Raw genomic sequence first — 23,147 nt, forward strand, 5'->3', positions numbered from 1 at the left:
CCTTACCTTCCTCCTTCCCCCTCTTTCTCTCTCTTCCCATCTTTCCCTCCCTCCTTCTCCCTCTCTCCCTCCTTCCTTCTCTCTCTGTTTCTCTCTCCCCTCCTTTTTCCTTTTACTCCTCCTTTTTCTTTCTCCCTATCCCCCTTTCTCTTTCTCCTCATTTTCTCTTTCCCTCTCTCTCTCTCTCTTTTACATTCTCTCTGCTTCTAATTCCTGTTTCTTTTCTCATTTCTTTCCTCCTCTCTATATCCTTTCTTTTCTTTCTGTTCTGTTCTCTGCTTCTATGCCCTGTTTCTGAGACTCTTTTGTCTTCTTGGCTCCTGTCTCAATTTTTGTTGCCTTCCTTATTTCTCTCTGTGGCTTGGCCTCCATTTGTGTCTTAATTCCTTTTGTGACTTTATGTGATCCCTGGTTTTAGAGTCAAGGGACCTGGGTTCAAATCCCATTTCTGTCACTTAATATCTGAGTGACTTTGGGCAAAGCCCCTCCCTTCTATGGGCCTCAGTTTCCTCACCTGTAAAATAAGGGGATGGGACTAAATAAATGGTCTCTGATGTTCTCTGCAGTCCCAAGTCTATGATCCTATGGCCCCCTTTCTTGTGTCCATCTTTCTCAACTCTGTGAATATTTTTTAAGTACCTATTATGTACAGGCTCTTTGTTTAGCACTAGAAACACAATGATGAAAACAGATATAATCCCTACCTTTAAAGAGCTCACAATCTATAGCTATAATATTTTAGATTTTGATAAATATAAATAGAGGTCAGAAAAGGTATGAGAGGTTGGAGAGGGAAGGAGCCAGGGCTGTGCTGGAGCCAACTCCAATGGGTTTGTGAGAGCCAATTGTTAATTCTAAATATACCTTAGAAATCTGCAAATGCTACAAATTAGGGCTTGATTCATTGTTTTATTGATTGTCTAGGCTTAAGAAAGTAATGTGGAAAACTGTGATAATATGGTTTAAATTTAAAAGTGTGTCCCAGGAACATTTTTCCTTTGGGGATCCAATTGTTAAACATTTATTAGAATACTTCCAGAAGGATGCTTCTAGCCGAGGGGATCAGGGAAGTATTCATAGAGAAGGTAGCTCCTGGGCTGGGCTTTTAAAATAAAAAGAATTTCAACAGGCCCAGATGTAAAGAGTCCATACTAGGCAATGGGTATAGCTAAGATAAAGGCACAGAGATAGGAGAGGGCAGGACGAGATCAGAGAATGGATAAATAGATTTCCTTTGGGCAGCTATGTAATGTAGTGGATAGACTACTACATCTGGAGTTAGTGAGATTCCTTTTCCTGGGTTAAAATCTGGCCTCAGATACTTACTTATGAGCTGTGTAACCCTGGGCAAATCACATAACCCCATTTGCCTCAGTTTCCTCATCTGGAAAATGGGGACAATGTAGCACTTACCTCCCATGGTTGTTATGAGTATGAAATGAGATAATATTTATAAGATTCTTTGAAAACCTTAAAGCATTTTATAAATGCTTTATATATAATTAGCTGTATTTATGCTAACTTTAATTATAATTGGACAGCTAGGTGGTACAGTGGAAAGAGGGCCAGATCTGGAGTAAAGGAGACTCAATTTCCTGAGTTGAAATCTGGCATCATACACTTACTAGCTGTGTAACCTTGGGCAAGTCACTTAACCCTGTTTGCCTCAGTTTCCTCATATATAAAATGAGCTGGAGAAGGAAATGGCAAACTCTTCCCATATGTTTGGCAAGAAAACCCCAAATGGAGTTAAAAAGAGCTGGACATTACTGAAATGACTGAAAAACAAAACTGGTTGGTTGTACTTCAATATAGTGAAGATGTTTCTCACAATTGATTATTCTACAATGTAATCATTGTCTCTGAAGGTAGTGAACTCCCTGTTTCTGGGGATGTTCAAGCAGAGACTAGATGTCCCCTCTGTTAGAGATGTGGTAGGTGTGCCATACTGGTTAAAAAATTGGACTAGATGGTCTCTGAGTTTCCTTCCAACTCTGTCTCTGTGATTCTCAATGTGTATATCTCTTTGTGAGATGGACCATTCAGAGGTCATCTAGTAGTTTCCTTGTCCCTGGAGAGTTATTTGACCCACAACAGGCAGGCAGGCAGGAAGGAGATAGGAAGGGATTCTATAACTTTTCCCTTCTATCACTTGATCTAGTATCTTATACTCATTATGACCCAGAATTCATGCTGTATGTCTAACTTGCATCCTTCCTCCCATGAGATTAGCTCCTTCTTGTGACTTATTTGTGGAACCAAGATACAGCTGCACCTCCAGAGACTTAACCTTATCTTCTCCCATCTGAATAGCCCCAAATTCTTTCCTATGCCCTTCCAACACCAGGGACAGATTCTCTTCCCTACTCCGATTCCTCAAATTTCCTCATGAATCTTCTCTTCCCTATTCCTTACCCTTTCATCCTCTGAGGAAGTCATGCTGAAAGTCTGGCATCAGAAATAATGGCTGACATTTTCTTTGAAGCCCACTCTCTGACCACTGTGGCTTCATCCCAAGCCAGTGTCAGGCAGTGAGTTCAAGGCAGCAGACCAGTGCCACAGGTCACATTTACAAATAAGCATTGATGTCAGGTAGTAACTTTGGTTGGGTAGCTCAAGGGGTTACAGCATGGTGTCTGTGAGGAGGAGACTGGGGTTTGATTCCAATGGACCAGTTAATTCATTTCAATTCTAGCATCTTTTAAAAACACCTGTTGGGTAATGGGTAAGAGTGACATGAGACAAAGTCCCTGTCCTCAAGGAGCTTATAATCTCATTAGCTTCACACAGAGCAGCCCTGTGTGTTTAGGGTTATGAGTCCCAAGGAAGGCAGAGTATGAACGATTCAGGGTGAGCCCATCCCTGCTGCCAGATATGGACCGTATGGGGTGAGTCTCCATAGTGAGAGCTGGGAGTGCACCCCTTGGGGATATCTTGGGGGCAGTTTGAGGTCTTTGAGAGCTCTCTGGAGTAACTGAGTTGAGGAATTGGGGAAGCTACTTACAGAATTGGGAAGATAACCTTGCTTGTACTGAGGTCTGTAACTTGTTGGAACAGATCAATCTGAGCCACCTAAAACCTGTGGGCATGGTCTAGGACTATAGAATTCCTGATATGGAACATTCTCTTCTAAACCAGGAGAGTCCATCCTTTTGGGTTGAGGCAGTGGAACACAGTGTCCAGAGGCTCAGGAACTAGTATTACTCTCTTTAAGGAGGGCATTAGGGTAGGTTCTTTCTCACATTCCTCTGTGACTTAGGTCTTACTGCCCTTTATGGGAGGCTTTAGAGGAGACAGTATGGGACAGCAGTGGAAAGTGAACTTGGAGCCAAAAAACCTGGGTTCAAATCCCATCTCTGCCGATTATTGCTTATGACTTTAAACAAGATATTTAATCTTTCTGGCCTTCAACTTCCTCATCTTTGAAGTTATGGGTTTGGCCTCTTCCTTCAAGCTCCAAATCTGCCATTCTGTATACATGGGACTTCATAGGCTTTTTTCCCCCTTTGCTGACCCCACTTCCAGCCCTTGGTGCTCTAGCTCACTCCCTAGTAAGGTCCTTCTCCAGTGTCTGTTTCCTTTCTCTCTGGATGGCTCTCAGACTGGTGTGTAGTTCTTGCTGGTCAGTCCAACTCAGCACTCACCTCTTTTTCTCCCTCCATGTACCACAGGAAGCCAGTCAATATGGCCAAGGCCACCATCAACTACCGCCATGAGAAGACCCACATGATGAGTGCTGTGGACCGAAGCTTCACAGATCAGAGCACACTACAAGAGGATGAGCGTTTAGGACTCTCCTTCATGGATGCTCACAGCTACAGCACCAGGGGTGAGTGGTAGGCAGCTGGGCAGAAGGTTCTCTCCCTGATACTGTGATTTTTCCTCCTTTATCCAGTGTTTGAAGGCTGTGTATTCCTCTAGCACTCACTGAGCTGGACCTCTCTGCTCACTCCCGGACAGTGTGAAATCCTCCGAGCTAGTAAAGCCAGTGGCTAGGAGCTTTGGCCACAGGGAATGGATTCTGTGGCCTTATATGTCTTCTGCTCCTTCCAGAGAAATCATAAGTAGAGCAGGGTCTTATGGTCAATAAAATACAAAGAGACCTAGATTAAGAGCTAGAAAACCTAAGTTCAAGTCTTACCTTGGATGGTTCCAATCTTTGTGACCTTGGTCAAGTCACATATCCTCTGAACCTCAGTTTCCTCATCTCCAAATGAAGGAGTTGAATATGGTGAGCTTTAAGATCTCTTCCAGCTTGAAATCCTATTATTTTTTATTCAGTTAAATAGGATTTTGTTATTTCAGTACCCAAGTAAAATCCAGGATGGAGGCTGGGGATGATTCTCATCCAAAAACAATGATTTCTGGGCCAGAAAATACAGGACAAAGTGAGCTGAAATGCAGGGTAAGCAGGAATATAGTAAGAGAACATCTATACCCATAATGAGTTTAAGTAACCAGGACCAGATGGAGTACATCCCAGGGCAGTGAAAAAACAGCTTCAGTTATGCATTCTATATTCTAAGCAACCTCCCCCACTTCTGCCATTCTGTGTTCTAAGGGTTCTCCCAGCTCTGATATTTGGTGTTATTTTCTTTAGAACCCTCACCTTCCAGCCTGGAGTCAATACTGTGTATTGGTTCTAAGTCAGAAGAGCAGAAAAGCCTAGGCAATGGGGGTTAAGTGACTTGCCCAGGGTCACACAGCTGGGAAGTGTCTGAGGCCAGATTTAAACCCAGGACCTCCTGTTTCTAGGCCTGACTCTCAATCCACTGAGCTACCCAGTTGCCCCTGATATTTGGTGTTCTAAGGGACCTTCCCTCTAACCACTGAAATTTTATATTCTAAGACCCTATTTAATTCCGACGTTCATAGTTCTAAAGTCTCTTAGAGCTGTGATGACATCCTTTGTTCATTAGCATAGTGGATAGAGCTCTGGACCTGGATTCAGAATGATCTGAGTTCAGATCTAGCCTCAGACACTTATTGGGCCACCTGTGAGTTACTTCATCTCTGCTTGCCTCAGTTTACTCAACTGTGAAGTGGGATAATAATAGCACTTCCCTTCTTCTATCCTTCCTAGGTTTGTTGTGTGGTTTAAATGAGATTTTTTGTAAATTGTAAAGCCTTTCGCACAGTGCCTGACAAATAATAGACATCCTATTAATGTTAGCTGTTATTATTCTAAAGCCTTATTAGTTTTAAGATCCTATGCCCTGAGGTCCCTTCCTGTTCTAGTAATCTGTGTTCTAAGATTCCTTTCAGCTCCAAAGAAGTACGTGGGGCCCTTTTCTTTCTGAGCTTGGGGGTACATATGTTTATTTTCTAGTGCAGAGGGGCGGATTCATCGTTCATCTGTGACACTGGACCCATGCGGGGGACAACATGTGTTTTGCTTCATGCCCCTCTGGGATGCTCTTCAGATTTCCTCTGCCTTCTCCTGCTTCGGTCCTGACCAGATGGTCTTATTTGCTTGTGCTCATACCCAGAAGACTCTCCTTTCCCTTGCTTGTCATATCTGTCCCCTTGATGAGCATCTCTGAGCCTTCCTCCCTTCCCTGGATGGTCCCTTCTGCATCCTGAAGAGCTGCCTGAACAGTGGCTCCAAAGAGCATCCCAGATGCCGCCTCTGTCTCTTGGATCTCCCACATGCAGAGTTGTCCTCGTGATTCCCCTAAGCCCAAAGAAGCCCTTTCCTTTAATTCAGCTTCTTCATCTTGTCCTCTAACCCTTCCTCTTATTCCAAATTATGGATTCTTTTGGTCTGGGCCTTTTCTTCTTTCAGCTGTAGCCTTTGGCTTTCAGTCCTGACACTGAAGTCTCAGAAGACGAAGCTAAAAAGAGCCATCACGTTCTTGTCCATTATTTCCTACTCTCCAAGAAGCTATCCTTAATAGAGCCTTTAGAAGACAGAATGTCTAAGCTAGAAGGGACCTCAGAATGTCAGAGCTGGGAGGACCCTTAGAACATGGAATACCAGGGCTGGGAGGGCTTTTAGGACACAGAATGTCAGAGCTGAGAGAGACCTTAGAACCCAGAATGTCAGAGCTGGGAAAGATCTTAGAACAGAGAATGTCAGAGCTGGGAGAGACCTTAGAACAGAGAATGTCAGAGCTGGGAGAGACCTTAGAACCCAGAATGTCAGAGCTTGGAGAAAAAAAAAAGGAACACAGGATGCCAGAGCGAGAGTGGTCTAAGAATATAGAATATCAGATATGGGAGGGGTCTTAGAGGATAGAATGTCAGATCAAAGAGGGAACTTAGAACACAGAGTGTCAGGACTAGGGGAGAACCATAGAAAAAAGAATATCAGATCTGGGAGGGACCTTAGAATAGAAATAGCAGAACTGTGAGGGGATCTTAGAACATAAAATATCAAGACTGGAAGGGCCCTTAGAACCCAAAATGTCAGAGCTGGAGAGACTTTAGAAGAAAGAATGTCAGAGCTAGAGCTATCTTAGAATATGAATTGTTAGAGCTGGAGTGGTCTTAGAATACAGTATGTTAGAGCCAGGAGGAATCTTACCACATAGAATGGCAGACCAGGGAGGGAATTAGAATATAGTGTCAGAGCTAGAGGGGACTTTAGGAAAAAAATGTCAGAACTGGGGGGAATTGGAATATCAGAGTTAGGGTAGGTTTTAGAACAGAGAATGTCAGGGCTGGGAGAGACCTTAGAAGAAAGAATATCAAAGCTGGGAGGGAACTTAGAACAGAGAATACTGAAGTTGGGAGAATGAAACCATTGACCATCAGAGGTAGAGAGACGTTGGCATACAGAATGTTAGGATTGCATGGGCCCTTAGAATAGAGAAGGTAAAGGCTTAGGAGGGACTTAGAGTTGACTACATGTGGCAGAGAAGTTAGAGGTCCTGAGGTTTGCATCCTGGTTCAATCCCTTATTATCTATTTGTGCTAAAGCAAATCATTTCCCATCCTTTCCCATCTACATCTTTAAAATAAAAGGATTGGACTAGACCAGTGGGATCAAATTCAAATAGAAATGGATTCCTATGGGCAGCACAATAACTTAGAAAACCACAAATTAACATTATCCATGTTGGGTGGGATTTAAAAACTTATTAAGCATGTCTCAATTACCTGCAATTTGGTTTCGTCATTCCAAGTAGGATAGTTGGTGAGTTTGTCCCTTCCCAACTAAACAACTTCTGGAGTCTCTTCCAGCCCTTGATTAGTGAGGACCTGAGGGCTTCCCTCCCTTATTCCTCCCTTCATCTTCCTCCTCCTTGCTAGGGGACCAACGAAGCAGTGTGGTCAATGAATCGAGCAGCCTGCTAGGGGGCTCCCCAAGACGTCCCTGTGGCCGCAAGGGTTCCCCCTACCACACAGGGCAGTTGCACCCAGCTGTCCGAGTGGCTGATTTGCTGCAGCATATTAACCAGATGAAGACAGCTGAGGGCTATGGCTTCAAGCAGGAGTATGAGGTAAGAGCCCTCTGGGGTGGGATTAATAATAATAAAAATAATAATAACGTTAATTTTTTAGCTCTTTAAGATTTGCAAAGAGCTTTACAAACAACTCTGGGAGGTAGGTGATATTATTATCCTCATTTTATTTTTTTTTTATTTTTATCTTTATTTTATTCCAACAACAAATTTCCACCTAGGTTTTCCAAAGTTACATGGTTCATATTTTTTCCCTCCCCTCTTCCTTCCCCTCTCTGGGTTATACATGCATGACCATTCAAAACATATTGCCATATTATTCATTTTTGTAAGTGAATAATCTTATAAAACTCAAACCCCAAATCATTATTATCTTCATTTTATGTATGATCAAACTGAGGTCAAGTGACTTGTCCATGGTCACATATTCACTAAGTGTCTGGATTTGAATTCAAAACTTCCTGATTTCTGATCCTAGCACTCTCTCCCCTATGTCACAGTGTCTCTAAATCCAATGAGAATAGCAGAGACTTTGGAGTCAGAAGACCTGGGTGTGAATTCTGATTCTGCTAAGAATAGCTCATGTATTCTTGGGTAAATCCCTTAACATCCCTGTTTCCTTAGCTGTAAAAACCAAGGGATGTGGATGGCAAGATCTTTTTTACCCTGCATCAGTCCTGACCTGAACCCTGAGTCTGACCCCATCTTTTCTTTCAGTTCTGATCTTGATCCTCTCTGAAGTCTGACTCTCTGATCTCTGACCCTGTCCCTCCCTCTGGTCCTTAATGCTGACTCCATTCTAGATTTAGGCTTAATTTTGGTCAGACCCTGCTGATAATCCAAGGCTCCAATGCTGGTTGGGATAGGCAGCTAGAGCGCCCAGTGGATAGAATTTGGAATTAGGGAGGCCAGAGTTCAAATCCAGCCTTAGACACTAGCTTTGCGACCATGGCTAAGTTACTTAACTTCTGTTTGCCTCAATTCAATGGAGAAGGAAATGGCAAAACACTCTAATATTTTTGCCAAGAAAACCCCATGTGGCGTCCCGAAGAATCGTACATGACTAAACAATAATAATACGCTGGTTAACTTTTTTTTTTCCTTTTTGGATGTTGTGGCTTGGAAGAACAGGCATCCCAGGACTCAGCCTCCAGACACCTTGCATACAAGTATTTATGCTTGTGAATACCCATAGCCAAAGTAAACTGTGGGTACAGTTCACAAAGGCAGGAAGCAGGCTTCTCTATTATTCTTAGCTAGAATGTGCAGTGAATATTCCCTTCAGTTCTGGGGGGGGAGGCCCAAAACATTTTGTAGGGCTGTAAGGCAGACTTAGGGGGTCCCTTGGGCCCATATTTCTCAGTGCCCCCTCCCTTACATTAATCTTGGGTTTTGACCTGAGAGCTATGGAAAAGGAAGAATAAGTGGCATTTCTGGAAAAAATAAAGAGGAAGGAGTACTGAACTGGGAGTCAGAGATGTGGGTTCAGATCCTGACCTTTATTTCTGTGGTAGGTCAGTGGTTTCACTTTTCTCAGCCTCAGTTTACATTCCTATAAAAAGAGGGGCTTGGACTAGATGGCTGGAGTGAAAGCTATGGTTCCCTCTGCTGTTCTTATCATTTGTGTTTTCTATAGAGTTTCTTCGAAGGCTGGGATGCTACCAAGAAGAAGGACAAGACCAAGGGCAGAACGGAACCTGTGCCCCCGTGTGAGTGTCAGAGGAAGGGAGAGGCAGAGGAGAGAGGGATAACTTGAGCTGGGAGGAATTGTCCTAGGCACTGGGGGAAAGACTTCTTTCTGGGACCTGTGGATGTTGCCTTTGTTGGGCCACTTGACTCTCACTGCTTGTATCTTGGGATGGGACACTCAGCCTGGAGGTGTTGATGGCACAGAGTGAGGAGGTCCTGAGGATGCCATCTGCTGGGCTTTCAATCCCATCCAGTCTAGCCCAGTTCAACCCTATAAGCATTTATGGGCTTGGTCCAAGGCTGGCAAGATGGCATGGAATATTGGCATAGCAGCTGGAGGCAAGAGCTGCCTTTCATCCTGCCTCTCCCCTTTTAATGTCCCTTTAGCTCTGAATTCTTTCCTGCCCCAGTCTTGCATCCTTCAGTTCAGCACCATACCCTCTGCTCCTTTCCCTCTTATGTCTCATAGCTCCTACTCTCTGATTCAACTTTTCCTCCACTCCCCAAAGTGTTCTCTTGACCCTTTTCTCCAGTGTCCTTCCTGCTCCCCCCTCCTCCAGTGTACCCCTCTCCATCTTCCTCTCTTCATTGTCCCCCTTAGATCATAGCTCACCTCTCCCCCAAATCTCCATCAGATGGGGTAACCCTGCCTGTAAAAAGAGCATGATTTCCTCACAACTGCCCCAGCTGTCACACAGTCTTCAGGGGATACTGTATCTCCTAGAAGAAGATGTCCATTCCCTTAGTTATCCAGTCCCCATGGCCCCATCCCACTGTCCTCGAACTCCATGCCTCTGGCTGGGTCCCTGGAGCTACTCAGACTTTCTGATGCAGCCCCTTCTCTGGATTTGCAGACGATCGGCACCGAGTGAAGCTTCACCCACTTCTGGGAGACCCCAACGCAGACTACATCAATGCCAACTACATCGATGTGAGTGCACCCTGAAAGATCTCCCTCAGCTGTCCTCCCCGTCCCCCTCCCCTCACACAGTCAGGCACTGAACATTCACTGAGCACCCACGTGCTGGCTAGCCCCTGGGCTGGCCACTGTGGGGCACATGGAGGGGCACAAGGTCTATTTCCTGCCCTCATGAAGCTCCTGTTCTAGCAGGGGAAACTAGCAACTAATGTAAGGCAGGAGGCATGTTAAAGAATGCATCAGATAGAGAAGGGAGAGATCTTTGTAGCCTGGGATAGTTAAGGAAGGCTTCTTGGAAGAGGAAGGCCTAGAAGGATGGTTTGGATGAGGAGGAGAGGACGCACGGAGCCAGAAATCAGCAAGGGGCGTTCTCTTAGAAGGTTAGCTCCTTGGAAGCAGGGGCTCTTGTCTTTATTTCCTGAGCATTTAGCTTAATGCTGGACACACAAGAAACATTTAAGAAATGTTGAGTTGAATTCAGTTGTGTTCTCAGGCCTGGGAGGAGATTGATCTGGCCAAAGGAGAGTGGGTTCGTGTGGGCTCATGATGCCTCTATACAAGAGTGGCTGAAGAAGATGTCAGGGAATGGGCATCTCCTCTGTGAGGTGCCATAGAAAAAAGAACCAGAGGGAGAGAACTAGGCCTATCCAGTGTGCTGTTGGAATGGGAAAAAGTCCATCCCAGAAAGTGGATGTGGATGTGTTTGGTCCAGAGGGATCAGAGGTGGATCAGAGCAGAACAGAGCAGAGGAGGCAGCTATTCTTGTAACTCCTATGGGGCCCGAGAGAGGGAAGAGTACTGTGTTACCTGGGAGTTAATCCTGCTGTCTCTGATCAGTCATGTTGCAGAAAAGGCAGTAGCTCTGTTAGGGAGCAATGGAGAGCAGAACAGAGGGGAAAGGATGTGATCTGAGGTCCTAGTTCAATATATCAAGTATCGACTGATCACCCACCTGTGCCCAGTGCTGTGCCAGGGAGTTTTAAGGGGAGACTGAAAAGGAGAAGGCATCATCCCTGCCCTGGGGGATGCTCAGAGAATCTGGTTGGGAAGAGGGGACTCATGCTTATGAAACAGTTAGATTCTAAATATTACCTGCTGCTTGAGGGGATGGAACAGATGACAAGTGTTGTGAGAATGCAGACCTCTGTCGTAGTCAGGGAAGTTTTCTTGGAGGAAGTGGGGTTTGATTTGGGCCCTCAAGGATTTGACTAGATGGAGGGAAGGCATTCCAGGCAGGCCCACAGCATGAGCAAAGGTGTGAAGACAGGAATAAGCCTCGTTTCCCACTCCTCCTCTTCTCCTGGGGGACAGAATATTTTCATTCTCCATTCTCGACCTTTCCCTGTCTTGCTTTCCCTGTATCATTTCCTTCTTTTTCCCACCCCATCTCCTTGAGGCAGAGGTAAGGGCCCCAGCTCTCCCCACCCCAGGGCCCTGAGATTTTAGTAGGGTGACCTCTCCTCTTCCTCCCTCCCCCCATTTTCCTTCCTGATCCTGTCCCTTCTGCCATATCCATATCCCACAAAGCCCCTTCCCGCTCCTGCCTCTGCCTCCTATGGCCATGCCCAGTGGGCTAATCTCCCTCTCTCTGGTCTCTTTGGCTTGGGCACCTGTCCTCTCACCGGAATCCTTAAGATTCGGATAAACCGAGAAGTAAGTATATCTCCTCTCTCTCTCTCTCTCTCTCTCTCTCTCTCTCTCTCTCTCTCTCTCTCTCTCTCTCTCTCTTTCTCTTTCAATTTCAGTTTCTCTGTCTCTCTTATCTCTCTCTGTCTCTGTCTCTGTCTCTCTCTCAATTTGTCTCTCTCTCTCCCTCTCCCTCTCCCTCAATCTCCCTCCCTCTTTCCCTCTCCTTCTCTTTCTCCCTTCCCTCTTTCCACATCTCTCTCTCACCTCTCTCTCTCTGTCTCTCTCTGTCTCTTTCTGTCTCTCTCTCTCTCTCTCTCTCTCTCTCTCTCTCTCTCTCTCCTTTCTCTTTCTTCTGCCCCCTACCACTGATTGTGCCCCCATTTCAGTGATTGGGACAATCCCTGGTGATCCCCCTGAGTCACTTTTCACTGAAAACAAAACCATCACCCATTGGCTGCCTTCTCCTTTGTTGATCTGAGCAAAACATTGGGAAGGGTAGGAGGGTGGATAGTGTGGAGGGGATAATCTTGGCAGTGAACATTGGGCAAGGCCAGACCCTGGGCCATTTAACCTTCTGTCCTCTTGATTAGAGACCTAACCTCTGCCTTCTCTCCAAATAGTGCAGAGAATGTTCCCCACCCTATGGCCAAATCCATCTTTGCTCCCAGGTCTTCCTTGTGGCTCTATGTAGGGAGTACATTGGACTAGACAGGCATTTGGATTAAGAATCAGGGGCCTTGAGTTCTGATCCTCCCCTACCAGCTGTGTGACCTTGGGGAAGTCACTTCCCTTTTTTGGACTGTGATTTTTGCATCTGTAAAATGAGGGCTTTGGATTCAATGATAATCAGAAGTTCTTTCCAGTTCTGATACTCTATAATTTTGATTATGTATAGAGGATGTCCCAAAAGACTTGTGTAATGCCAAGCTTGAAACTGCACTAAGACTTGGGATGTTCTGCACTTGTGTGTGTGTGTGTGTGTGTGTGTGTGTGTGTGTGTGTGTGTGTGTGTGTATGTGTNTGTGTGTGTGTGTGTGTGTGTGTGTGTGTGTGTGTGTGTGTGTGTGTGTGTGTGTGTATGTGTGTGTGGTGTGTAACTTGGATGGGACCTCTGATTTTGCTGGGGTAGAGCAGTGGTATTAAACTTAAATAGAAATGGGGGACCACTAAACTATACATAAGAATCCCTGTGGGCCATGTATTAACTTAAAAAAGCATAGTGGGACAGCTAGATAGCATAGTGGATGGAGAGCCAGACTCAGAGATGGGAGGTCCTGGGATCAAATCTGGTCTCAGACCCTTCCTAGCTGTGTGACCCTGAGCAAGTCACTTAACCTCATTGCCTAGCTCTTCTGCCTTAGAATTCATACTAAGACAGGAGATAAGGGTTTAAAAAAAGAAAGAAAACATATGTCAACAGTATCTAAGTTCTATTGTCTTTTTATTTATTTTGTTAACTAGTTCCCCAATTACATTAAAAAAAACAACCCTTAAGAAGTCTTATAATCAATAAGAATCAACACTGTGTATTGGTTCTAAGGTAGAAGAGGTAAGGGCTAGGCAATGGGGGTTAAGTGACTTGTCCAGGATCACACAGCTAGAAAGTGTCTGAAGCCAAATTTGAATTCAAGATCTCTCATCTCTGGACCTGCCTCTCCATCCACTGAGCCACCCAGCTGCCCCCTTTCCCCCCAAATTACATATTAATCCAGTTTGAGAGTGTTGTGGACAGCTAGTTTGACCCCTCTGGTATTGAGAACTCCCAGATGAGGAAGGTTTTGCCACTTGCTGTCTAAGAGTTGCCTGGGGGCAGTGAGCTTTGAGCAGTGAAGTGGTAGATTTGCCTAGGCTTACCTAGCCAGTATGTGCTTGCAGTGGGGCTCCTACCCAGATCTTCTTGACTTCTGGGCTGGCTCTCTTAGCGCCCATGCTTTGCTGCCTCTGTGGGTAAACAGAGATGCAGAAGGTAACCCCAGTTCCTGTGCATGGCTCTACCCTATGATCTGACTTTAGGAGCTGTTAGGAAGGGAGGCAGGAGCTGGCCAGGGGGAACTTGGCTGTTGCTCAGGACCAGGGAGAGAGACCAGCCACTGGTGTGCCTCATTTCCATGGAGAGCAGAACAAGAGGAAAAGGGCTTGATTTTCATTGGGTGAGAGATCTAGCCAGATACTGGGATGGTTGGAAGCCTGGCATGTTATCACTGAAGGAAATTTCTTGGGCAGCTTCTAGGAATAGGGCCGCCGGTGGTCCTGGAAGAGTGGAACGTAGCCATCCCTGGAGTCAGGGTAGGGTTGAGTGTTAGGGCAGAGGTGCCCCTGCCTGGGGGGACAGGGTTCAGGAATACATCCCTGTGGCCTCTGCTTCTGGGTATTGAGGGCTTGATCCTGTCTCTAAGGCAGGAGTGGGGCAAGGTTCTTGGAGGCCCAGCACATACCGGACCCTGGATGAGCACGGGCTCATTGTGGGTCAGAGAGATGTGGGGGAAAGGGGTCAGGAGCCCTGGGGGACTGGGGGTTGGTCCTTCGGGATCTTAGAAGGATTGTTTGGGAGCTTCTTCGCCTTGGAGGTCATCCTGATGTAGATGGCTCCAGTGGCTGGTGTGGGGTTGGGCTCAGAGCTAGTGTTCCCTTTGGGTGGTCTGACTGTGTCTCCTTCTGTTCCAGGGCTACCACAGATCAAACCACTTCATAGCTACTCAAGGTACCCAGGCTCTCCCTTGGCTGTGTCTGTCTCCCTTGTCCTATGCTGTCTGGTTCTCTCCACTCCTCTTTCTTCTCCTCCTTCTCTTGCCATCTTTCTATCTGCCTCCCTCTTTTTGTTATGTGTGTGCGTGTCTTTCTCCATGTCTCTGTGTCTCTATCTCACCATATGTGGATTCTCAGAAACTGGAGTTCCCTGACAGAGAGGCCCCCCACTCCCCCACCCCATCTATCTTTCAGCAGCTTTACAGAGAACAAAAATCAAGCCTTTTCCCCATTCTTGTTCCCAACCTGGGCTGCCATGGGCCTCTATTGTCAGTAACTCCTTGGGGACATGAATTCTGTTTTCCTGCCAGTGTCTGCCTTGTCCTGGGCTAGGGTGGTGGTGGGGTAACAATGTTGGGGGTCCCATGGGGTCCAGGACAGGCTGCAGGCAAAATGCCCAAGACTGCCCCCCCTCCCAGTCCAGTCAATGCCACTTAACTCCCACTTCTCCTTGGGGCCTTCTCCACATTCTCCCCCACCCTCACCCCTCCTTCAGGACCCAGACAAGAGATGGTATATGACTTCTGGCGAATGGTGTGGCAGGAGCACTGTTCCAGCATCGTCATGATCACCAAGCTGGTGGAAGTGGGACGGGTAAGGGGACAAAGGGCAGCTCCACCGACCCTCAGCACCACTGGGGCCCCAGAATAGAGAGCCTGCGAGAAGGCACAGGGAAAGGATCACAATTAGGGGTGAGAGATGAGGGAGATAAGGAGGAGGCTTGGGAAAGTGAAGGGGAGATGTGTGAGGGGACCTAAATGGGGTTTAGGGAAGATATGGAGGTCACATAAAAGAGTCCCAAGATGAGTTTGAATTCTGGTTCTGTTTCTTACTTAACTCTGTGTGACCTTGGGCAAGTCACTTAAGCTCTGGTGGCCTCAGTTTCCTCCTTTATATAAAGAGCTTTGCACTAGATGACTTTTCCAGCTTTTGGACCTGAAAGGCAGATAGTGCAGGACTTAGAGTCTAAAAGACCCGAGTTCAAAACTGCCTCAGCACTTAATAATTGCTCTATGGCCCTTGTCAAGGGACTGAACCTCACCCTTTGTTTCCTTGGCTATAAAATGAGATAATGATAGCATCTACCTTACAAGGTTGGTGTGGGGAGCCAAACAAGAGCATGAGTGCTCTATGAATATTGGTTATTATTATGATGGTCCTGAGGTAAATGGAGAACAGGAAGGGTGACTTGGGCCATGGCCCATCAAGTTCAGTGGAAGGGCCTGGGAGTATTTAGCCTGCAGAGATAAGAGTGGGTCAGGAGGCTGGGTGGGGAGGCACGCTCATTGTCAAGCCTAAGAGACATTAGCCTTGTTCCATTTGGCTCCAGAAGACAGAACTAGGAACAATGTGTGTCCTGTACTTGTTGGAGAATAGTTGCAGAGGGACCATGTTTAGACTTGATGTTGGGAAGAGCTTCCTAACAATTAGAGCTGTCCAGTGGTGGAATGGGCTGCCTTGGGAGGCAGAGAGTCTCCCAAGCACTGGAAATCTTCAAGAGAGGGCTGAGTTGGATGCCTGTCTGTTGGGGATATTGAGGGAGAATTCTTGGCCAAGTCTAGATGGCCTTCCAACTTGGGTTCCCTTCTAGCTCCGAAGTTCCATGACTCCATTGGGGTGGGGAAGGATGAAAGCAGGGGGGTGGCATGGGGAGGGGAATGAGGGGGAAAATGGATTTTAAAGGAAGTGAGAGGAATGAGAGCCAAGGAGGCTGGGAAGGTGAAGGGCCAGGGGAGGGAAGGGAAGTATGCCACATCCTGTTGGTTTCTAGGTGAAGTGTTCCCGATACTGGCCTGATGACTCAGAGATGTATGGGGATATCAAGATCACGCTGGTGAAAACAGAGACTTTGGCAGAGTATGCAGTCCGTACCTTTGCCATGGAGAGGGTAAGCTGGCATCACTGTGGCCCTGCCTTTTGGGGACTTGGGGACCTAGCTTAGGGGATCAAAACCCTCCCCTTGGCAGAACTCATCCAATCCCCACATTAGTTCCCAGGTTGCCACCTATGCCCTGGTAGTGCCCTTTTTGGAGAGCTCCCCTACCTTTGCCCTTCCCAGAAGCTCTGACATGGTGGTAGGGGAAGGTCAGCCAGGGTTATCAGGAGGAAGCAGAAGAGAAAGGAAAAAGAACTTTTTCAAGTCTAACTCTTTTCCTCCCAGTCCCCAAATAATGAATCATTAAGACATGAATTCTACACATGCGTGCATCCCCTCTTCTCTATTCTCTTTGCTATCTCTCACATCCAGGCACTTATCTCCTCTCATCTCTCTGATAACAATAACTGCTAAACTAGTTTCTCTGCCTTCAGACTTCCTCTGTGCCCTGCAAATAAGACCTGATCCTTGATGTCAGGGAATTCAGGTTAGAGCAAGAGGTCTTGAACTGGAGGCGGTCACAGTTCTTCTTCTTCTTCTTCTTTTTTTTTTTTAATTTTAAACCCTTAACTTCTGTGTATTGACTTATAGGTGGAAGATTGGTAAGGGTAGGCAATGGGGGTCAAGTGACTTGCCGAGGGTCACACAGCTGGGAAGTGTCTGAGGCCGGATTTGAACCTAGGATCTCCTGTCTCTAGGCCTGGCTCTCAATCCACTGAGCTACCCAGCTGCCCCTCACAGTTCTTCTTAAAAACGTTTATTTTGAGCAATGAATTTCAGAATAAGTTGTTTCCTTTATAATCTGGTATATTTTATTTTATACTTTTAAAAACATCATTCTGAGGATGGGTCTCTAGGTTCCACCAGGCTGCTCAAGGAGTCCAGAACATATAAAAAGGTTAAGAACCTTTGGTCTTGGGGCAGCCAGGTGGCACAGTGCCAGGCCTGGAGTCAGGAGGAACTGAGTTCAAATGTGACATCAGCTACTTTCTAGCTAGGTCACCCTGGGCAAATCACTAAACCCCAATTGCCTAGCCCTTGCCTTTCTGTCTTAGAGTTGTTACTCCAGTAGAAAGTAAGAGCTTAAAAAAAAAATAACCTTGATTATGGTGAGTTTACAACTAGCTTCTGTATAAGGCAGTTCTTATTTTTTATTTTATTTATTTTTTATTACATTTATTGATTGATTGATTTAGAATATTTTCCCATGATTCCATGATTCATGCTGTCTTCTTCCCCTCTTCCTGTCCCCGTCCTGGAGCTGACAAGCATTTCCACTGGGTTATACATGTATTATTGTATAAGGCAGTACTTAAAGGGCGAGAGGAAGCCAAGATAAAATGCACCCGAGAAGGAAGAGATGGCACCTAGCAGAATTTGGGGGGCGGCGGTAGAATCAGAGAAGACTTCATGGAAGAGCTGGCATTAGAGCTCGAGGGTAGGCTTTTGAAGCTGAGCCATGCGCTTTCCCCACAGAGGGGCTACTCGGCCCGCCACGAGGTACAGCAGTTCCATTTTACGGCGTGGCCAGAGCACGGGGTCCCCTACCACGCCACGGGGCTGCTGGCCTTCATCCGCCGGGTCAAGGCCTCCACTCCGCCCGATGCTGGGCCCATCGTCATCCACTGCAGGTAGCATCAGGGTTAGGCTGGAGAATGGGCTCATCGGAGAGGGTGGAGGGTGACCAAAGGGTCCAGGCAGGACCGGACAGACACGGGTCTCTAGTAGACGCGTCCCAGGGGACCCCCCCCCATGCCTGGGTCTGCCGGTGGCCTGAGGCAGGACGTGGCTGGCTATGTCCGCAGTGCAGGCACAGGCCGGACGGGCTGCTACATCGTCCTGGATGTGATGCTGGACATGGCCGAATGTGAGGGTGTCGTGGACATCTACAACTGCGTCAAGACGCTGTGCTCTCGCCGAATCAACATGATCCAGACCGAGGTACATGGGGGGCCGGTGAGGGGTGGGGATGGGGGGACCCCCCACGGGTAGGTCAGAGAGGGCCCCTCATGGCCTCTACCCCGCTGACCGCTCCGGCCAGGCCATCGAGGAACAATTGTTAGGCACCTACTCCATGCCGGCCGCCGGGCTATCTGCTGCAGAGACTAAAACAAGGCAGTCCCTTCCCTCCAGGAACTTAGTCATCCTCCTCTCTGCCGCCATGTTTCTAGGCAGAATTATGGGACCTGCCCATGGTATGTTGGGTGGAACCAACCTAGTGTCAAGCCTCGTCGGGCTCTTCCCTGGCGATCCTCCACGCTCGGCATGGTTCTATTTGGGCCTCAGTTGCTGTAGCTATAAAACCAAAGGGTTGGACTGGGCAGCTTCCAGCCTTTCACCTCTTTGTGCCTCAGTTTTCTCACCAGTAAAATGGGGGAGTTGGGCTAGCGGGCCTCTTAGGTTCCCTTCACGCTTTTAGGTCTGGGACCCTGTGATCCATGGGGAGCTCCTCCGGCCTTTCTTTTCAGAGAGGGGGCCGGACAAGCTTTAAACTCCTCCGTCCTACACCCTCCCCACCCTTCCCTAGGAGCAATATGTCTTCATCCATGATGCAATCCTGGAGGCCTGCCTGTGTGGGGAAACTACTATCCCTGTCAGCGAATTTAAGGCCACCTACAAAGAGATGATCCGAATTGACCCCCAGAGCAACTCCTCCCAGCTGAGGGATGAATTTCAGGTACCTGATGTGTGTGTGTGTGTGTGTGTGTGTGTGTGTGTGTGTGTGTGTGTGTGTGTATGGGGAAAGAACAATGAGGAATGAATGGAATGGAGAATGTCCAGACATTAGGAAGGCGATTTCGCCCCTGTTTTGGCCCTGGACAGGGAAGCTTTGGGATTGGCAGTTTATGGAGGCAGTGGGACTCCCTCATGTGGGGATTCTTGAGGAGAGATAGCCCACCCCTTTGGTTGCAGCCCCTCCTCCCCCCCCCCCCAATTCTGGCCTGGTTGATCCATGAAATGGAAGAAAGATGAACCAGATACTTCAGAAACCTCTTGTGATTCCATGAGTGGGTCAGGAGGAATCAGGTAGCATTCAGGGCTTGGGGATATTCCCAGCTGGCTCTGTCTCTGTAGCTATCGGCTTCACCCCAAGCCTGACTCAATGAGGCTCCTCTTTCCCTCCCTCCTGAGGAAAGGTTGAGTTTCTCTTCCATGGAGGAAGAACCAAAGGGTGAGGCAGTGTGTGTCCTTGGCCTGGCTCTTTCGTTGGGTGCTTCGTGACGTTAGGTGAACCATGTCACCTTTGTGGTCCTCAGTTTTTGTTGTTGTTTGGGAAAGTGGAGGGGAGGAGAGCACTCTGGAGGTTCTTTGGTTTAAACCCAGGGGGATTCTGCTTCAGGCCTTCCTTCTCTATCCTCTTTGCAGACCCTTAATTCAGTGACACCCCCATTAGATGTAGAGGAATGTAGCATCGCCCTCCTTCCCAGGAACCGGGAGAAAAACAGAAGCATGGATGTCCTGCCTCCTGACCGCTGCCTGCCCTTCCTCATCTCCACCGATGGGGACCCCAACAACTACATCAATGCAGCTTTGACTGATGTAAGAAGCCTGGGAGGCCCTGGGAGGGAAGGGGGGATCCTAGCGCTCTCCCCTGTGCTGCCACCCTGCATTCCTGCAGCTCAGGCCCTGACTTTTTCTCTTTTCTCCTCTCCCCTCTTAAACTCTTGATTCTACCCCATTATTGCCACATTTTTGTTTCTTTCAACCACTCTGAGCATTTAGGGGAAAGTATGGATACAGGCTACTGTTGACATGAAAACAATCTGTGAGTCTTCATGGAATGCAAGCTCAATATGAGCCAACAGTGTGATATAGCAGCCAAAAAAAATGCTAACTCAGTTTTTACCTGTGTGGCCCTCTATGGGTTTAAGGTAAGAGAGATGTTATTATTTCTTAAATAAATAGCTATCTGGGGGACATCTGGGAGGCTCAGATGATTGAGAGCCAGGCCTAGAGACAGGAGGTCCTGGGTTCAATTCTGGCCTCAGATACTTCCTATTGTGTGACCCTGGGCAAGTCACTTAACCCCATTGCCTAACCCTTACCACTCTTCTGCCTTGGAACCAATACACAGTATTGATTCCAAAACAGAAGGTAAGGGTTTTAAAAAAAAAAGAAATAGCTAACTGGCACAGTGGATAGAATGTTAGACCTGGAGTTAAGAGGATCTGTATTCAAATTTGGTCTAAGACATTTACTAGCTTTGATCTGGGCAAGTCACTTCACCTCTCTGCCTCAGTTTATATAACTATAAAAAGAGGATAATAGTGGCATCTACCTCTCATAGTTGTTGTAAGGATAAAATGAATTAATGTAAAGTGTTTTGCAATTTTAAAGTGTTACAAAAACGAATGAAGATGACGATGAAGATGATGGTTTGCTTTGGTCTGACGCAGTATGGAGTATAGTGCTTTGTTTCAGGAATCAGATTTTAAGAAAGATGGTGATAAACTGACACGTTTCTTAGAGAAGAGCAATCAGGATGTTGAAGGAGTCTAGGAGACCAGGTCAGAAGAGGATAAGTTGGAGAAGCTGGGGAGGGCGATAGTCATCTTCCAGTATTTGAGGAGCATCTCTCATTATACTTGGCCCCAGAAGACAGAAGTAGGAACAATGTGGAAAAGGTTCAGAGCAATGGACTTAGGCTAGATACAAGGAAAATTCTGGAGATAGTGGATCCTCCTTCAATGGAAGTTTTCTAGGAGAATTGTAGAGAGGAAGAGCTGGGTGGTTCAGTAGATAGAGAACCAGGTCCAGAAATGGGAGGTCCTGGGTTCAAATGTGGCCTTAGACACTTCCTAGCTGTATGGCCCTAAGCAAGTCACTTAACCCCAATTGTCTAGCCCTTACCACTCCTCTGCCTTGGAACTGATGCTTGGTATTGCTTCTTAGACAAATTAAGGGTTAGAAAAAAAGAAAAAAGATAACAGGGTTTTCCTTGTGATTTCATTGGCAAAGGGATCTTCTAGATAAGAAAACTTGCTTCATCAATCCTGATCGGCAACTTCTCTACCTTAGAGAGTTGTCTGGGTAACTGAGAGGTTTAAGGATCTTGTCTTGGGTCACAAAATCTATAACTGTCAGAGGCAGGATTTGATCCCAAAACCTCCTGAATCTGAGGTGATATCTCTCTCTATGCCACATTGATTCTGTTGTTCAGTCATTTTTTTGTTGTCTGATTCTTTGTGACCCCATTTGGAGTTTTCTTGACAAAGATACTGGAGTGGTTTGCCATTTTCTTCTCCAGCTCATTTGACAGATGAGGAAACTGAGGCCAACAGGGTTCAATGACTTTTTCAGGGTCAGACAACTAGTATGACTGAGACCATATTTGAACTCAGGAAGATGAGTGTTTTTGACTACAAAGTTGGCACTCTCCTATGCCACCTAGTTGCCCTGTTGTTGTTTTGTTGTCCTCTATCATAGTAATTAAATTTGCAGATGTTACGAAACTGAGAGGGACAGCTGAGACAGTAGATGACAGAGGAGAGAACACTGGACCAAACTTCTTAATATGGAATTTAGGGGTCAGTTAGATACACAGCAATGATTCTAAGATGGGAGGTAAGGGTTTGAATTAAAAAAAGATGAAGTTTAATAGAGATGACCTACACACTTCCTTTCATTCCCTTCACTTCCCTTCCCCAACCTTTAGAGTTTAGTTAGAAAAATCTGCTGAATAAGTACAAATTGGGCTAGACAGCACTTTTTGTTTGAGAAAGATCTAGTGGTTTTGGTGGAACCCAAGTTCATTATAGGTCAGTGATGTGATTTGGCTGCTGAGAAAATGAATGCAGTCTTCTGCTACACCACATCTTTGGCTACACCACATCTAGAGTCTTGTGTTCAGTTTTGGACATCAAAAGGACATTGAGAATCCTGAAAGTGTCCAGAAGAAGGCCACCATGATGGCAAGAGGTATCTCCCATCCCAATCATGTCATAGAGCTAATAAGAGCAGCCCGGTTAAGTCCTTTTCAGATATGCCATTTGACACTCACAATAACCCCGGGAGGTAGGTGCTATTATTTTTCCTGTTTTACAGATGGAGAACCTGAGCACGACAGATGGTAAGTGACTTATCTTGGGTCACACACCTAGTAAATGTCAGAGACCAGATTTGAAGTTGGGTCTTCCTAATAGCATGTCTAGTGCTCTGCTGAGTGTCCATGGAGCTGCCTATATGGATGAAGGAATTGGAGATGTTTAGCCTGGAGAGGAGGAGGATTAGTGGAGCCATGATGGCTGTCTTCAAGTTTTTGAGAGGCCATTACATAGAAGAAGGAATCTATTTGTTTGACATGCCCCATATGGATACAACTATGAACAATGGTGTGAATGTGCAAGAAGGTGAATTTAGGTTTGATATAAGAAAAAACGCCCTAGAGAGTCCTCCCAAAGTGGGTTGGACTCCCTGGGAAGGGAGGAGGGCCCTTCCTTTATTGGAGGTCTTCAGGCAGAGGTTGAATGATTACTTGTGGGGTATATTGTAGAGGGGATCCTTGTTCAGGGAAAGAGTGGCTTAGATGGCTGCTGGGGTCCTTTTCAATTCATATGATCCTATGAGTGCATTGAACAGGAAACGAGGGACTACCGGGACATCATAGGGAGTGTGTGTGTGTGTGTGTGTGTGTGTGTGTGTGTGTGTGTGTGTGTGATATTTTTCTGTCCCAAGGAAGCTTTAATCATTCACTCCCCCCTCCAATCCTGGAGTTGCTGGGCACCATTTCTCCCTGTCCCTCCTCTGGCTCTGGGTCAGATAATCTTCTCAGGAAGGATGGAGGCCTTTGGATTAGGGAGGGACCAGAGATTTTGGAGAGTTGTAACTAACCCCTTACCAGAGAGTACTGTTGTATCCAGAATTCTTTGAGGATCCTTCACCT

General features: G+C 46.6%; 1 protein-coding gene across 1 annotated transcript in view; it reads left to right on the plus strand.

Moving 5' to 3' along the window:
* Positions 1–23,147, plus strand: part of PTPRU (protein tyrosine phosphatase receptor type U) — a 128,559-nt gene that overhangs the window by 91,809 nt on the left and 13,603 nt on the right. The window contains exons 16-26 of the mRNA XM_044667962.1: positions 3,672–3,829; positions 7,255–7,445; positions 9,043–9,115; positions 9,950–10,026; positions 14,308–14,344; positions 14,885–14,982; positions 16,160–16,276; positions 17,741–17,895; positions 18,070–18,205; positions 18,792–18,941; positions 19,631–19,804. Coding sequence (XP_044523897.1) covers positions 3,672–3,829; positions 7,255–7,445; positions 9,043–9,115; positions 9,950–10,026; positions 14,308–14,344; positions 14,885–14,982; positions 16,160–16,276; positions 17,741–17,895; positions 18,070–18,205; positions 18,792–18,941; positions 19,631–19,804 — 1,366 coding nt within the window. The remainder of the gene's footprint in view (positions 1–3,671; positions 3,830–7,254; positions 7,446–9,042; positions 9,116–9,949; positions 10,027–14,307; positions 14,345–14,884; positions 14,983–16,159; positions 16,277–17,740; positions 17,896–18,069; positions 18,206–18,791; positions 18,942–19,630; positions 19,805–23,147) is intronic.

Source organism: Gracilinanus agilis, chromosome 3 (genome assembly GCF_016433145.1).
Source record: "Gracilinanus agilis isolate LMUSP501 chromosome 3, AgileGrace, whole genome shotgun sequence".
Lineage (NCBI taxonomy): Eukaryota > Metazoa > Chordata > Mammalia > Didelphimorphia > Didelphidae > Gracilinanus > Gracilinanus agilis.